The sequence below is a fragment of the Rhopalosiphum maidis genome, chromosome 1 (genome assembly GCF_003676215.2).
Source record: "Rhopalosiphum maidis isolate BTI-1 chromosome 1, ASM367621v3, whole genome shotgun sequence".
NCBI classification, from domain to species: domain Eukaryota; kingdom Metazoa; phylum Arthropoda; class Insecta; order Hemiptera; family Aphididae; genus Rhopalosiphum; species Rhopalosiphum maidis.
Window position 1 is genome coordinate 58,537,313 of NC_040877.1, and position 16,733 is coordinate 58,554,045.

The following is a 16,733-nucleotide window of genomic DNA, read 5'->3' on the forward strand; positions in this document are numbered from 1 at the left end:
TATGATTAAGATTTTATTGTGTGCATAAAATCTAATAACATCAGCTAAACGTTTTAAGTACCCATAAACATTATTTTTAAATTATAATACAAATATCTGATTAAAATCCTTATTCTTCATTCAAAATTAAAATTAAAATGGTTGTAATAAAACTGTGCTTATATAATCTTTTCTTACAGTATCAATTACTTATGAGCAAACTTGTATTTAATGTTAAAGTTATAACTATAAAAAAAAGTGGGTAAGTGGGTATCGCTATGCTGTATTATAGAGATGGGGAGTAGGTCACTATAATGGATATGTAAATTTGAATGCAATGACAGGTATCATTGTATACAAAGATCGATTCTGAACGGAGATGATTTGTCAGTCTAGACTCTAGAATTGTTAGTAGGATATATTCTATTTAAATTGTAATATATCGTTATTTTACGCGATTTCGTAAAAAATTAAATTTCATACGCTCATTAAATTTTTTCCATATTGGCGATAGAATATTTTTAGTTACTTGAAGGAAAACTTATGGATAACCTTATATTGGATATAACCTTAGGTATAAATCACAAAAATGTGACAAATTTTCAACTTCAAAATTTCTTACAAATTATCACAATTTTGACACATTTCGCAACCATAATGAACTTAAAATGTTATAGACAAAAATTATGACTAACGATTTTTGATTTTTTACTTCCTCATTTTGTTCAGAATTTAAAATAAGAAATTCAAGATAATATAAATCAGTAACTACAAAATATTTACAAATTTTAAAGGAATAATCAAGCCTATTAAATATAGGCCAATAAAGGGTATATTTAATATACTAAAATAGCTATGAAAACAAGAATGTTGCAATACATTTTCAAACTATTTTAAAAGTGGAAATGTTTTTGTATAAATTAAAATTTATAGAAAAAATTGTTAATGTATTATTAGATCAAAGTCGAAATATTTTATCTTTGACTTTTCGTTTTTAAGTTATGACAAAATAAGAAAAATGTTAGTTTTTAAAAGTTACACCCGCGGATGTGTTGTCTGTCTTACACACGTACGACATAGTAAATTTCAATTCACCAGTTTCAATCAAGTGCTTTTAGTTTTAATATTAGAGTGAATTGGCCTATAAAACGTTTAGATAAGAACATTATTATATATGTGTTCTCTCGTTGGTTTTTTATATTTTAATTTTTAGGCGAGTTATGACATGAGTATGAAAAACATTACGGAGACAACGTCCTCTTAAGTGAATATATTTTGTTAAAATTTTAAATGTGTATAGTAAATATTTGTGGACCTGTCTTTATTAAATGTATTTATAACAACTTAGGAGGACCTTGCAATACATTTTTAAATCTTAGGTTGGCTAGGTGACTAGATCCAATTTGATATTAGAATACACTCTAAAAAGTTTCAGATCGAAACATTATCATACTATATATTGTAAAATCAATAGATTCATTTTTCCAAACAAAATTTAAAATAGATTATAAGTACATATTTTTTTTTCGTTTTTAACACATATGTTAGAATGTCAAATTATAAAAAACATCAATAACATATTTACTCATAAAAATATTGAGACTCAAACACTTTCTGTGTTGTTTAATAAATAGATGTCTTACCTAGGAAATATCAAGTACTCAAAATTGCACTTGATACATTAATTAACACTTTAAATTAGTAAAAATTATGAATTTTATTAAACATAAGTGTATATGTATAAAAAAAAAAGATAATACTTTTTCATTTATAAATGTACCTGAAAGTGAATGTTATTATTATTATGTAAGCTTATAAAGCATGAAAATAGTTTAAATAATAACAAAGTAAAATATGCTTTTTTTGCACATAGCATACAAAATGTATTAAAAAATATTAGTAACCTAGTGTTAATTTTTCATGAATATTGTTTATTAATTAAAGTTCTCCAGCATCATAGGCTTGCTGATATCCACGGCCAGCTTTTTGTTCAGGATCTAATTTAATCATATCATCTATTCTGAGAATAGTTATTGCAGCCTCTGTTGCAAATTTCAATGACTTAATTTTAGATATAGCAGGTTCTAAGACACCAGCTTTTAAATTGTCACGTATTTCACCTTCTTCTAAATCTAATCCGTACCATTTATAAACATCATTTTCACTACTTGTTTGACTTTCATTATGGTAAGATCTGAGTTTAGCCACTAACTCTGTAGCGTCCTGTGCAGCGTTAATTGCTAAGGTTTTAGGGATAACTAACAAAGAGCGTGCAAATTCTGCAATAGCCAGCTGTTCCCGGGAACTCAAAGATGTGGCAAAATTTTCTAAATAAATAGATAAAGCTGCTTCAACTGCTCCACCACCAGCTACAGCAGATTTGGATTCAAGTACACGCTGAACAGCACACAAGGCATCATGAATGGATCGTTCCATTTCATCACAATAAAAATCATTTGGTCCACGTAGTATAATTGATGCAGCGCTTTGAGCTTTTGGTCCTTTAACAATTATTAATTCATCATCAGATATTTGGTCTTGTACTACTTCAGCAGCTTCACCAAGACTAGAACTTTCAAAAGTCTCTTCTCCTTCCATATTTGTTAAAGAAGTCAAAAAAGATGCACCAGTAGCTTTTGCAATTCTTTTTAAATCAACCTTCTTAACACGGCGTACAGCCAAAGCTTTTGCTTCGATGAAATATTTCAAGCAAATGTCATCAATACCACCAGTGCATAATATAACATTAGCTCCCGTTGCCAAAATTTTTTGAACTCGCTCTTTAGTTATATCTGACTCACGTTGACGTATCGCTTCAAGCTGATCAACATCATTCACCAAAACTTGTACACCTAATTTCATTTTAGTCTTTTGTAGAGAAAAATCTAAACATGCAATTTTGGCATTTAAGATTTTTTTTGGCATTGCTTCAGAAGCAACGGTACAATTCAAAGCATATCCTTGAATGAGTAAACTTTCTCGTGCGCTTTTACCATGTGCTTTAAGAACATTAATAGTCTTAATAGGTACAGACACTCCACCACGTTTATCAGATGGTCGTTTCACAAGCATGCATGCATCTACAACCATTTTGGAAAAAAATTCTGAATCAGCCATGATTAATTTGCTAGACATAGATGTAGTAGCAGCATTTTCCAACCAATCACGACGTAAATCATCAACATTTACAGTTAAATTGTTCTGTATATATTTACAAGATTCTTTGCATGCCAATCGATATCCGCTTATGATAGAAGTTGGATGTATTTTTTGTTTAACCAACTCATCTGCATTTTTCAGTAATTCTGCAGCTATTATAACCTGAAAATAAATTTAACATGATACATACATGTATAATGGAAAAAAAGAATTTGATAGCACTGAGATAGCAGGTTTTTTATTTAATTTATAAGAAATCATAAGTGTTGTTGTGTTGAAAAATATGAATAATTCAACTTTTGAGGTCCCTTTCAGTCATTATAACAATATACTTTAGTTGAATTAATTAATTTCAAAACTAATATCATATTTATTTTTAAGTTATAGCAATCATTATGTTTTTTCTTTCAACAAGGCTTAAACCTTTAAAATCTAAGCCTTTAAGAGGACGCCACTCCCGCATGTATTGTCTTCATCTTATAAATGTATAATATGGTAAATTTTTGTTCAGTAGATTCAATAATTTTCTGTTTAGCTTAAATATTTAAGTGAAATGATCTATTAAACTTATAGGTAATAATATTATCTGTGTTTTCTTGTTAACTTTTTAATTTTTAAGCAAGTTGTAAGTATATAAAATATTTATATTTAAAAATTAAAATATCATAAAACACTAATGTGAGAATACAGATTATATTCTCACCTTTATGTTTGATAGTAAGGCATTTCACTCTAATATTTAAACTAAACACAAAAGTGAACTACAATATAATGAACTAAGCATATCACTTAAATGAAATCAAAAAATCAAAATTAAATTTTTTTGGTTGCATTAAATTGCATGTTTAAATAATTATAAAAAAGAAAAAATTTAAATTAAAGACATTAATAATTTTGTTTGAGGTGTTAACTTAACACCAAATAAACTGCTGTTCTTAATGCTCAGTCTAGTATAAAATTAAAAATTAATAGCTTCAACATGCTTGATAGTATGCTTACAACTGATGTTGTGCCATCACCGACTTCTTCATCTTGTAACTGAGCCAATTCAACAAGGACTCGAGCAGCTGGATGTTCGACATCCAACAATTTCAAAATAGTAGCACCGTCGTTGGTTACAGTGACATCCTAAAACCATTAATTAAGTTTTTCACACAATATTTTTGAAGCATTAAACAATTATTTAAACTTACTCCGATGTCATCAACCAACATTTTATCCAGACCCACTGGTCCTAATGAGCTTTTAACAATGTTTGCAATAGCATTTGCTGCCATCACATTTTGTGTACGGATGGGTGTTCCAGACGTCCTAGAACCGGCCACCGTCAATGCACTTACAGACATGACTTGTTTTTACTTTTTACACAACAAATCAAATTAATTAACAAAAAAACTTGCTAACGTTTATGCATATACTTCTAGACCTCTTCAGTCTACAATTACAATTTAGAGTGTAATAATGTATAGTCTACGGACATTCTGTGCGACTGTGCATCAATGCACCGTATTAGGATTTGAGGTTATGTTTTTAAAGTACTTATTATTATTATTATTCATTGTGCTTATCTTCTTTTTTTCTTCTAAGGCCGCAATCCACGCAAAACGCTGAAGGATCGTTTTATCACTACCTATCACATTATCACATAACGTTTATAGAATTTCCCCTCACGACTGGCATAAGGCTATATTTAAAATTCAAATCATTGGCCCGGGGGTGTGTTTCTCGTTTCCAGTACATTTAATTTTAATTTTACTATATTCTGACTTCTATGCTATTAAACTTTTATATTAAGCTCCTAAAACATCATAAGACATCAGTACATCATTAAAAGACCTTTTTCATTGACCAAATTGTTATAAGATTTATTTAGGTACTTAACATTTAATTCGTAAAAACCAAATTGTAAAACAAAATTACCTATAAATTAAATATTGACAAGCCGATAGCTTATAATGTTAAGGTCTCGTTTCCAAAATTCAAATGCGTTATAATTATAAATAGGTAACATATTAACATCGCAAACCCAAATACCCAATATTGTACATATATAATATGTAAATTATATATATAAAGTACCTACATCGTCCATGGTATTAGTGCATTACCAATGCAATAATACAAACATATTAAACTTATTTTTATAAACGCAAAATTACACTTTTAACAATATTTTTAGCTCAAAATAAACTGGGGGTGCTAAGCGCCTAAGCTACAGAAGTAGCACCCCCGTGGACTGCATGTGCGACTATGGCGATGTTATTGCATTAGAACATACTTTTGAATTTTATACATTTATAATTTATATACCTATAGCATATACATATGTAGGTAGGTTGTATCTCAATAATTTAATGTAATGTATAGCCGTATAGGTACGTATATTGTATATAATCGATGAATTGTCGCATTGAACATAATAGGTTAGGTTAGAAGTTAGAATACAATAAGTGGAATGCTTACCACCTATTGTAATTATTGTAGCCCAAGCTAGCATGTTAAAATGAGATGACTTGATGACGAATACATTAGGAGTATCTATTTCTGTTTAACACGCGATGGAAATGTATTATGTATTATTATCGATAGGTACGTGCCAAACTGCTAAGAAATATCTAATTGTATTTACAATTTATGCGGCTTGATAGCTAACTCATAATTGAAATACGATACGATACATTAATATATATATATATATTGATTAATTAGTAATTAAATCTCATCTGAGTTCAGAAAATAAACTGCCAGCTTCATTGACAACTAGTTAATATATATTTAGTAATATAAGTAGGTATATTTGTATTGGTATTTTATTTAAAATAATATTAATTTAATTATAATTTTTTTTTTATTCAGCTCTAAAACAGGTGTCCTAATAAATAATTATAATAAAAAGGTATAAAGTGGTAATGCTCTGCTATACACCGATACATTTGTTGACGAGTAGGTCACTTTTATATGTGTATTGAATTTGAATTTAAATCTAATTTTAAAGATATAATTCTTTTTAAACAGAAAACTATTCTAAGCGGAGATGGTATATTATATACGTTCTGTTGCGTAGTTACGGGGGGAGGGGCACAAAGGGGGTGCTTGCCCCTCCAACCTCTCCTGAAAATTAACTTTTAAACAAAATTTGGTATTTTAAAAAAACTGTATATAAAAGTTGTATAAGATGTTGCATACTATTGTTCTATATTGTATCATTATATTATATTATACTAGCTCAATTACCCGGTTTCGCCTGTGTATAGTTTTTGCTTTCTCAAAATGAAATTCTTAAATCAACACATATTGTTGTGTTTTAAAGACGAAAAACATTTATTTTATAATATATAAAATTGAGCTAATCGGTGACCAGTGTTTTACGCATCAAAACAATTCATATTTACACGCAGATAAAATACACACAAAAAAAAGACCAGGTTACAGGTAGCTGGAAACCCTTGGGACGCCGTGCCGTATCGTATTCCCGTTATCGGCCGACTGCTATTGTTATTATTATATGAATATAGATATAGAAATTACACGTAAACATTTATTTTCACCGATTTCAACCCTTTAAAATCAAAATTTTGAAAATCGGGCGACGCGGTGACACTCAGACAGGTATTTGGAACAACTCTGTGAAAAAAAATTGGAAAAAAGTTAAAAGCGTCGTCACAAAAAGGGTACATAAAAATGGCCTGTTCTTTTATAGTTATAAGGATGTATTATTTTATTATTTTCATTAACTAAAATTAATTACTAATTATTACCTTTATGGCTATATCGCTATATTACACTTGTGTATTTGACGTTATATAATCCATGATTATTATGAACAATTTTGAAATTTTGCCCCCCCCCCGACTAAAATTCCCTAGCTACGCCACTGTATACGTTTATAAAAATATAGTGAATATACATTTTTTTATATTTTTAATGAGTAAATTAACAACTTATTAAGAAATTATTAATTCTACCATATATAGAAAAAATGATAATATAAATACTTTATAAAACGTTAATATTTTTCGTTTCTTGATATAAATAATTATTTAATTGTTATTTAATAAAAAAATGTATGCAAGCTAACTATAAGATAAGAATAACAGTGTTAGGTAATTTTCCACACCGCCTTTATTATTAAACGACGTACAATAACATTGTCCGTATTGTTTGATAACTTTATGAGGTATTACACAAGGCGCGTTTTTTTTATTGTGGTGTCCCCAGTAGGCCTAATCCACATCGTAAGCAAGAACGCATCATATGCAGGGGCGTATTTAGGTAGGGGCTTTGGGTACCGTCACAACAAATGTGTGCCATAGAGGCATAGAATACTGTAGTATTTATATAACATGGTGTTCTATGGTATTAATAGTTTCACCATTGCGCAGCATAGAAATTTTTTAGTTTTTTTTTACTGGGGGGGGGGAGGCGGCAAAATATGTGTTGCCTATATTCTAAAATTCCTAAATACGCTACTGATCACATGAATGCATTCAAATAATACAAAAAAATATACAACTTAAACTATGTAGATATCAATAATACTATATAATTTATTTCAATAAGGAAACCTAGGAATAAAAATACGATTTTCGCTATTGTATAAGCTATAAAAACGGGTAATGTGAATAATATGTGTGTTGCCGGCCGGCGATAGTCAATGTGTTAGATGAGTGGATGAGAGATGAGCGCTGACGCGTAAGGGGACAACTAAATAAAAATTATTATAATATAATATAAGATAAAAAAAATATTGAATTATAGAAAAAAAATAAAAATATTAAATATTAAATAAAAAGTAATAAAATAATTATATATTATATACTACATCATTACAACTACAATACATATTAAAAATAATTTAATAAGTCTATGTACTAAGTCCTTATACTTATACTAAGGCATATATATTATATATAAACACAGTCGGCACATTTTCCATTCAATGATAAATTCTTCGTCGGTGGATAGTCCATAATCCAGCCAAATGTTCGGTTCTTATAAAACTTCAACTAATGTGCAGATTATAATATTATCATTAATCAATATTAATATTGAAAACCATCATAATTATTTTCAAAATAGATAAAAATATTAAATTGTATTACAATTTTCTTCAAATTTTTTTATTGCTTTACTACTTTTTTTTATGGTCTCAAAGACTCCTGACGAGCCGCCACTGCAGGTGTTAATACGTTTATGGCATAAACAGCTTAAAACTAATCTACATAATACTTTGAATACTTCTCTGTTAGTGTTAAATAATAATACACGAATTGGTGTCTTTAAATAATATTTTTATAATAACTTAAAACGAAATAGATAACTATACCTATAATCGTTATTTTTCGTTAAAATATCCAGTTTTGTCAATTTTTTAAATTTGATATGTATTAACTGTAGCGCCGAATACGGGTATGAACTGGGGAAAATTCCCCAGAAATATTTATGGGTGGGTGGGTGATAACAAAAATAGTTTGTTATGCATTATCTTGTATGTATATAGTTAGAAATAAATAATATAGTACCATTCGAACGTAACTAACTAAACATTTTTTTAGTAGGTGGGTCTAACACCAGCATTTTTTCCCCATAACATGTAATATAGATTGACGCCACTGGATTTTCGACTAACCTCTGAGACTGGGAGTGAGAATATGAATAAAGTTAAAATTTTCAAGCAATAATAATAATATAATAGTAGCTATGGTTATATAGTTAAATTAAGTTATATACTACTTATTCTGTAGTCCGTGATGGTATAATTTAATGTAAACAATTCTTTATTATTTAAAAATAAAACAAAATTAGGTACCAATTTTGGAAACAATTTGCAATTACAGTTTAGGTACCATACGTTTTTTTCGATTTCTTTTTTTGAAACACGTATTTCAACGAATTAAGAACGATGGTATTAAAATAAATTTGCGCAAATCATTATTTTGGAAGTTACCTATATCTTTACGAAACTTTGCGATTGTACGTTTTTACGTATGCGCACCAGGCACAACCCTGTACGGCAGGCATGTCAAAATCAAAGTATCAAGTGGACTAAATATATTGAATAGTTTACTATTTGAGCCACACATAAAAATTTAGCGAAAAAATAAATGTTTTGTACAAATTTTTCAATTTTATTCTTTATGTTCACGAATACAGCAATTACAACTAAATTAAAAAATGAAAAAAAATGAATATTAACATTTTAATAAAATATAAATCATACTAATTTTTTATGAAAATAGGTGTATAAATTACATAAAATAACATATTAATAATTCTTTTTAGACGATACTTGACATCTCTTTCTCCAAATCTTTTTACCAAATAAACCATTTTCTAAGAATCTAATATAGTTGTGACAAAACATTAATATTTTATTATTATTATTATTATTTTTGTCCATTAATATTGGTAGCCGCGGGCCACAAAAAAATAAGCAGCGGACCGCGTGTTTGACATGCCTGCTGTACGGGCTGTACTGCTACGTGCTTACTATATCGGTAAGACAATAAGTATAAATTAAACCGTAATTATCGTAATTCCCAATATTTTGTGATTGTATATATCTCCAGTACTATCATGTTAAAACAATTTCACTTAAGTTTCAAAGTAAAAACCTGCTAACAGTTAAATGTCAAGTATAGTGGCTTCCTTAGTTGTTTACCGACTTCGGTCGGCAGACTAGGTCTTCCGGACTTCGAGTTAGATGGGAGCTCAGCCCCCAACCCTCCCCCCAGGTCTTAAATACCCAACCTATGGGGAGTATATCTGCATTTCGGGCAATCTGAAACCTAACAGGTTATCCTAACCTACCAGTAAATAGTAAAATAATAAAAGTAGTCACCCCTACGACCAGTAAATCAGTTTTTAGTAAAATTAAAATTATTTATCTGTTCTGTTGTAATTTAAAAATAAACACGTCACTGAGTTAAAAAAGTTCAAAGATTTTGACTTTTTTTATAGTTGTTTATAAACAATTTTTTACTTAGTTAAGACTTTAAAAATGTAATACAAGGTTATGTTTAATACATAAATTGTAATTAATATTAATTTAAAACATTTTTAAGCATAAATCCACAAAAATAATTTTAATCATCCCAGGTTAAATTGTTAAAATATTAGGGAATTTCATCAAAATCTCGAAAATTAGCAAATTATTAATAAAAATGCTTACCAAAGACTTGAAAATCTAATAGGTACTACCAGCCAGAAAATCAAACAATTTTTATTATTTTATTGTTATTAAAAAATAAATAACTGTATTTTTACAAAATGTTTATATCATCATTTTTTATGCGTAGTTATTGAAATTTTCAAATTATTATAAGTAAATACGTATACATAAAAATAAGAACTAATAATTCACACATAAACAAAAACATGCCGAAAAATACAATTATATAAATTAAAAAATTGTAGAGTACTCAACAAACAAAAACCAATAGGATTAAGTTAAACATTTATAAATTATAAGTTTACGAGATTGTATACTAGTTGCGGTCATTGAAGATTTTTCAGATAAGCAGATAACAGTTGCGGTCTCGCCGATTTTACGATAAACTTATTTTTTGATTATACATATATATATATTATACAAGTCTATAGTCCGATCGTAATTTTGAATATTGCATTCAGTTTACCTACGCCATTCAATGCGGTAAAAATGAGTTCGCACAATAATAATATGTTGAGTGAAAAATTAAAAGGACTTCGGATTATAAATGGTTATAGATTTTGCTTTTATCGTACATTAGTGGATAACGTGCAATGATGGGTATGTTGTAAAAAATCATGTAATGCAGCTATAAAATATGATGCTAACGGTGCCATTTGTGAACAGAATACAACACATATAATCACGAACCAGATGATTACCAATCAATGCTACGGCAAAAGGATTAGTAACAGTGTCAAACGTAAGGCAGTGGAGCTGTTGAGCGAGCGTCCCTCCAAAATTATTCATTCTGAGATGTCAAGTACAGTACTCAATGTACTGGACTCAAATGACACCACATTGATTAGAAAATATATGCACACTGCAAGAATGAATATTCACCCGAAGTTGCCACGTGACTTTCCATAATTACATTTGAAGCTTCCTAACGTAACTAATAAAATGCGAACCAAAAATAATGAAAAATGGATTTCTATAAACGATGTTCGGAACAATGTAATATGTTTTACGACCCAGATGAACCTAGATTTTTACAAAAAATGATATTCAATGTTTAAGGACGGTATTTTTCAAGTTGTCCTTTTTCTTTTAAACAATTGTTTGTAATACATGGATATAAAAACAAAAGCAGTTCATACGTACCTTTGTTTTTTCGTTGTTACCTAGTAAAAGTTATAGTGCGTATAAGACTGTATTAGACCATCTCAAAGTTTATTTGTTTGACTATATTCCAAGTATAGTCTACAGTGACTTCGAACAAGCTATCCACACTACAGTTAAAGAGGTTTGGCCTACTATAAATTTGAATGGATGTCGCTTTCACCTAGCGCAAGTTTGGTTGCGCAAAATGCAGTCATTAGGTCTGGAAAAAGCATCCATAAAAATTGGTGAAAGTTCCGAATATTCAAAACTTTTTTTCGGCCTTCCATTTTTACCACCAAACGAAGTTGACGGTTGTTTTGTCACGAATATAATGGCTCTTCTTTTATCTAATAATGCAAAATTAACTACATTTAAAGACTATATTTTAGAAGTGTATATAAGGGAAGATTCAAGATACCCGCCATCATTATGGGCTGAATGTTCTTTTATCATAACATGAACAACCAATGCATGCAAAAGTTTTCATTCAAAGCTCAATAGCATGTTTATTACCACTCTCATCCTAATATTTATATATTTCTCGAGGCCATAAATGAAATTCAAACTAATAATTATTTGAAATGAATTGTTCAAAAATGATTAGAAAAACTAGAACCTAACCTTTTTTTTGGATGACCGCAACTAATATACACTGGATTGTACTATGTCCCTAAACATTTCCGGTCGAGTCACGCCGTGTGCATGTCTATGATTATACAAGTATATCTGATGGCATCGTTTATTTATATTATACACAAAATAAATGATAATGGGATGAACCGAATATAGATTGTTCGTGTTGACTGTGCGCATAAGCAGACCTCGTGATAAACTTCAACAATTCGCGTACGGAACAGATCTGTCACCGTTGATAAAGAAATATGCAAATATACAACAAAAATAAAATAATTATAATAAACTAACGATTACTATTAAGTATAACACGTAGTTAACAATCGTTATCGACATTTGGAATGTAACGTCGCACATATTGTGTGATATACAGTCGTAATAATCGTTATGGTTATTATTTTATTGGTCACACATAAGTACATTAATAGAATGGTGGCGATGTACTCTTCTTCTCTCGTCCTTTGGATTTGCCTATGTTTGGATTACTGCGACGCTATGAAGGTGGCTATCGCTATTGCAGCGTGACGGACCATACAGCGGCTATTGGTTCACACGTGGTCCATGACTCGGCCCCAATTATGATGACTGCGTTAACGACGACCCATTGAAGGCAAAGACGGTACGGGGTGAGTTGCTTGGAATATAAATGTCAGCAGTGTCGACTCAGCTGACATTATTTCCGGGTACGGTGCAGCCGGTGCAGGTGCCCAAGATCGGCGGCGACTGAACAGAGACAGCGTTACCGACAGGACGATGGTTACACAATATCAGAACCTGGCGCTGGCTGTCCGTAGACTACTGTACCTATTTTTCCTCTTTTTTGAATCTGGACGGCAGAGTCCTGTCCGTCCTACCCACGTGCATTCACCGTCGTCGCAAACTATATGTACACCCCGTTCGCCGTACCCGTACGTTATAAGGTCAAGATGCACGTATAATTAAACGTGCACGTTGTAATTTTCAACAAAGGAGAAAAATATTTATAAATATGTATCAATGTGACCAGTGGCTGTATGATTTGAACAAAATCTCATCGGTGTTCCACAACATGACAAGGTGTGGTAATTTTTTTTTTTTAATATTATATTTTTATTATTCATTATTATTTTACTTGTTTAAAAAGATAATAACATCCCTGAAGAGTAAACACGATAAAAAAAAGTAATAGTAGTAATAGCATGCTACTTTATAGACATTTTTCCTCTACAGGGTTTTGTTAAAATATATTAAATACTAATATAATACCTATAAAATTTAAAACAAAACTAAAAGTTTTCTGTGTTGTTTTTAAAAAATGAAAAAAAAAACAAAACCGTAAAGACAAGGGTGTACGGTAAAGTACGGTGTAGTATCTGAAATATACTATTACATTATTATGTATTGTGTAAACACTATATCGATCTATTATCAATTGGGTAGTCGGAAAAAAGCCCCCCAAAAAAATCTCCGACATAAATATACGGTAAAAAAAGTCACGTATCGACAGAATATATTGTAATGTCAAAATTTTATTTTTATTATATTGTACATTTATAATTTTAAATTTTTAAGCAATAAACTTTTATTTCAATAATTATATAACATTTTTTAACTTATCTATAACCATATAAATATAATAAAGTATTATTAGATATTTAGATGTAATTTTTTTTATAGATACCTTATTAATAAAATAAATGTTGTACCTATAGTATAAGAAATTCGGTGCATAATAATTTAATATAAAATAATATTTAAAAAAACGTCAACAATTGTTAAATAACCATGGTAAATGGTAATGAATGATTAATAAAATAATTTATATTATAAAGTAACAAATAACTATCTATAACTAATAATGCCTGCATTTAAAGCTAAAACGATCAAATAAAATAAATATATCTTATAATAATATATACATCATGTCTATGTGTATCGCATTACTCGGCTTGTCCGGCGCATCGTACAGACAATTTCACTACAGTTATGCGTAGAGCAACACATTAATGATAATAATACGTAGGATACAATGCACGCCGTTTACAAGACTCACGGATATAAGGTTTAGTCGCTTATTAGACTCAAAATCGTCTGGAACGTATTCAAATACATTATAAAAAATTCGTTTATAAGACTCATAATTTCGTTTATAACACTCAAATTCCGTAAAAAACTAATGTGGAAAAAAAAACATTTTTGGTTTTCAAAAATTACATATCTTTTTGGGGGTTATTTGTGGTTTTGATTCATGTTTTACTATGTGTGAATGTACAACGAATCTTATCGCATTTCACATTTTTTGCAATTATTATTATTTTAATATAATTACGAGAAATATATTTTCGGAATATTGGTTTATAACTCAAAACAAACCAAAATGACAATTTTTTTTCATAAAATATTATTATTATAATATTTAATAACTTTAATTTTTTTTTATCAACATTTTTAAATTTATTCAATAATAAGTAAACAATATGTAATATTATGTAGGTATTAATGTAAATTAAAATTAAAGCGAAATATGTAGTAAAATAAAGTCCATAAAAATGTCATTAATTTTTTACCCCCTTCGCCTATAACATTCATTCGGTTATAAGACTCACTTTGTGCTAGTCCCAAAGTGAGTCTTATAAGCGGCGTCAACGTATAAAAAAATTTGCTGACCATTGCAGATTCTGAGTTTACTATTACGCGATATTTGATTGATTTTTACTTTTACAATAATAATAATTTTTCACAGGTTAGTATATTGCGGTGGTCAACGGCAATCCCAATCACGTTACCGACCGGTAAGGCAAGCGCCAGATTGATATGTATATATATGCAGCATTCCGAGCGCATGCCGATGCAAATTAATGAGTCGCGTTTAGTCCGTGACACGATGTCAGTGATGTAATCATGCCACTACAATACTTTGACATATATCAAATAAATATATATCGTCATCACAGCCACAGTCATGATATAGACAATATGTATGGATCTCGTTCAGTACCGTCGTGCCACTCAAACCAGACGTCGTCATTCAAAGACATGCTGACCATTGGTTTTGCGAGTTTCTGTAATCCCATAACACGATATTTGATTTATTTTTTTACTTTTACAATATCTTGGTGAGACGTCTCCGACACCGACATTGTGTTTTTGTACGATAGCAAAATGCCATTTGCGATTTGGATCGGTCGCCGTATTATTTTTATGCGTCTCCGGTTGCGTTCGGCCGTTCGTCAGCTTCCCGCCCGCGTTGCGACCGACGCGTATAAACGTCGTACACCGAGCCGCCGTTTTTATGTTGACGTGCGTCCGAGTGTGCCGCCACTTCATGGCAACCTATTCGGTATATTTGTATCATTGTTACCCGGCTTTTTCGCCGGTTGTTCCATCGCCGCACGCCAAATATTCTCTACCGTTTGTCGTTACTTCTGTACGCGCAGTGCAGTACACGCTGTTTCGCTCCAACTATACATACCGTTATATATGACGTTTCGTGTCCATCAAGCGGTCGGCCGCATTGTTCCGTAACGATTTATTGTCGAGCTCTCGTAAATTAGTGACAATTGGCCATAACTGCTATTGGTGTCGTCGTTAAGGCAGCATCGTTGTCCACTCCGGTACCGCTAGCCACCGTGCCGCGGGCCGCGCGCGATTGTAAAAGGCGGGTGTCGTTCGGCTGGCCGCCATGCAGAGGGACCTCTACATAGTCAGAGGCGTATACGCGTCTATATAATATAACCGAACGTGCGACACCCGTGAACTCGTATACCCGATCCTGTACCGTTGTAGTCGTCCCGTCGTCCTATGCGACGGCTTCACCTGAGAACCACAATTTTACGTAAGTCATCGGTTCGTCATCTACTGTATCGTCGACAGCGACATTGTATCTGTATATAATTCCAAACTGTTTAGGTACGTTATCGGGTTATCGCAAAATATCATAATTTACACTTTGGTTTTTGAGAACCATAAGCTTTGTTCCACAGTAACAACTAACAACATGGTCAACAAGCTATCCTTCAGCTCGTCATTGTGTGCAAATATAGAAATCAGAATCATAAATTATAGCATTGATTATAAAAAGGTACTATATAATAATTAATAGTACTTAATATAATCAATAGTTCTATGCTAAGCGCACTGATTTTCATTTGCTTTTTGATAACTGGTAATAGTATTTAACTCAAAAGTGAATAATAATATAGATAATAAATGTAATGTTTTCTTAAAAAATTAATTTAACTTACCAAATTACCAATAAAAATCGCTAATAAATACTGTTTGATATAATTAGATGATAATAGACCAGGGGCGGCCACACCGTTGATCGCAAACGAGTTCAAAGTCGATCGTGTTAGAATTTATTTTTAGGCCACGCACACGAAAATTAATCATGATAGTAGTTAACCACATAAAACTTTTTTTATGGAAGTCAATTCTCAAAAGTGAAGTATATTTTTAGTAGATCGCGGCCAAAAAAAGTTTGGCCGCCCCTGTCGTAGGCAGACTGTCCACTCAGAACAGTACCTAGGTATCGAGTGTACTGTGAACCTCGTTATTGAACAGGCAGTGTTGTAAAGTATTTAAATACTTTTTTCTGTATTGAATACTATTTTATTCCTTTAGTCCTTAATTTATTTCTACTTGTAATCTTTGTTAAATAAAAATACCT

General features: G+C 30.6%; 1 protein-coding gene across 1 annotated transcript; it reads right to left on the reverse strand.

The window, feature by feature from the left end:
* Positions 1-1,798: 1,798 nt before the first annotated feature.
* LOC113559809 (T-complex protein 1 subunit alpha) lies at positions 1,799-4,648 on the reverse strand. Its single transcript, XM_026965571.1, has 3 exons — positions 4,332-4,648; positions 4,138-4,266; positions 1,799-3,300 (listed from the first exon to the last, which is right to left on the reverse strand). Exons 1-3 carry the CDS (start codon positions 4,482-4,484, stop codon positions 1,918-1,920), a joined length of 1,665 nt encoding a protein of 554 aa, XP_026821372.1. The 5' UTR covers positions 4,485-4,648; the 3' UTR covers positions 1,799-1,917.
* Positions 4,649-16,733: the final 12,085 nt, after the last annotated feature.

Bases quoted from the DNA above. Each gene is read 5' to 3' on its own strand.
- LOC113559809 (XM_026965571.1), bottom strand. From the start codon at position 4,484: ATGTCTGTAAGTGCATTGACGGTGGCCGGTTCTAGGACGTCTGGAACA. The intron at 4,267-4,331 runs GTAAGTTTAAAT...TAATGGTTTTAG, and splicing joins TGTTGGTTGATGACATCGGA to GATGTCACTGTAACCAACGA. The intron at 3,301-4,137 runs GTAAGCATACTA...ATTTATTTTCAG, and splicing joins GTGATGGCACAACATCAGTT to GTTATAATAGCTGCAGAATT.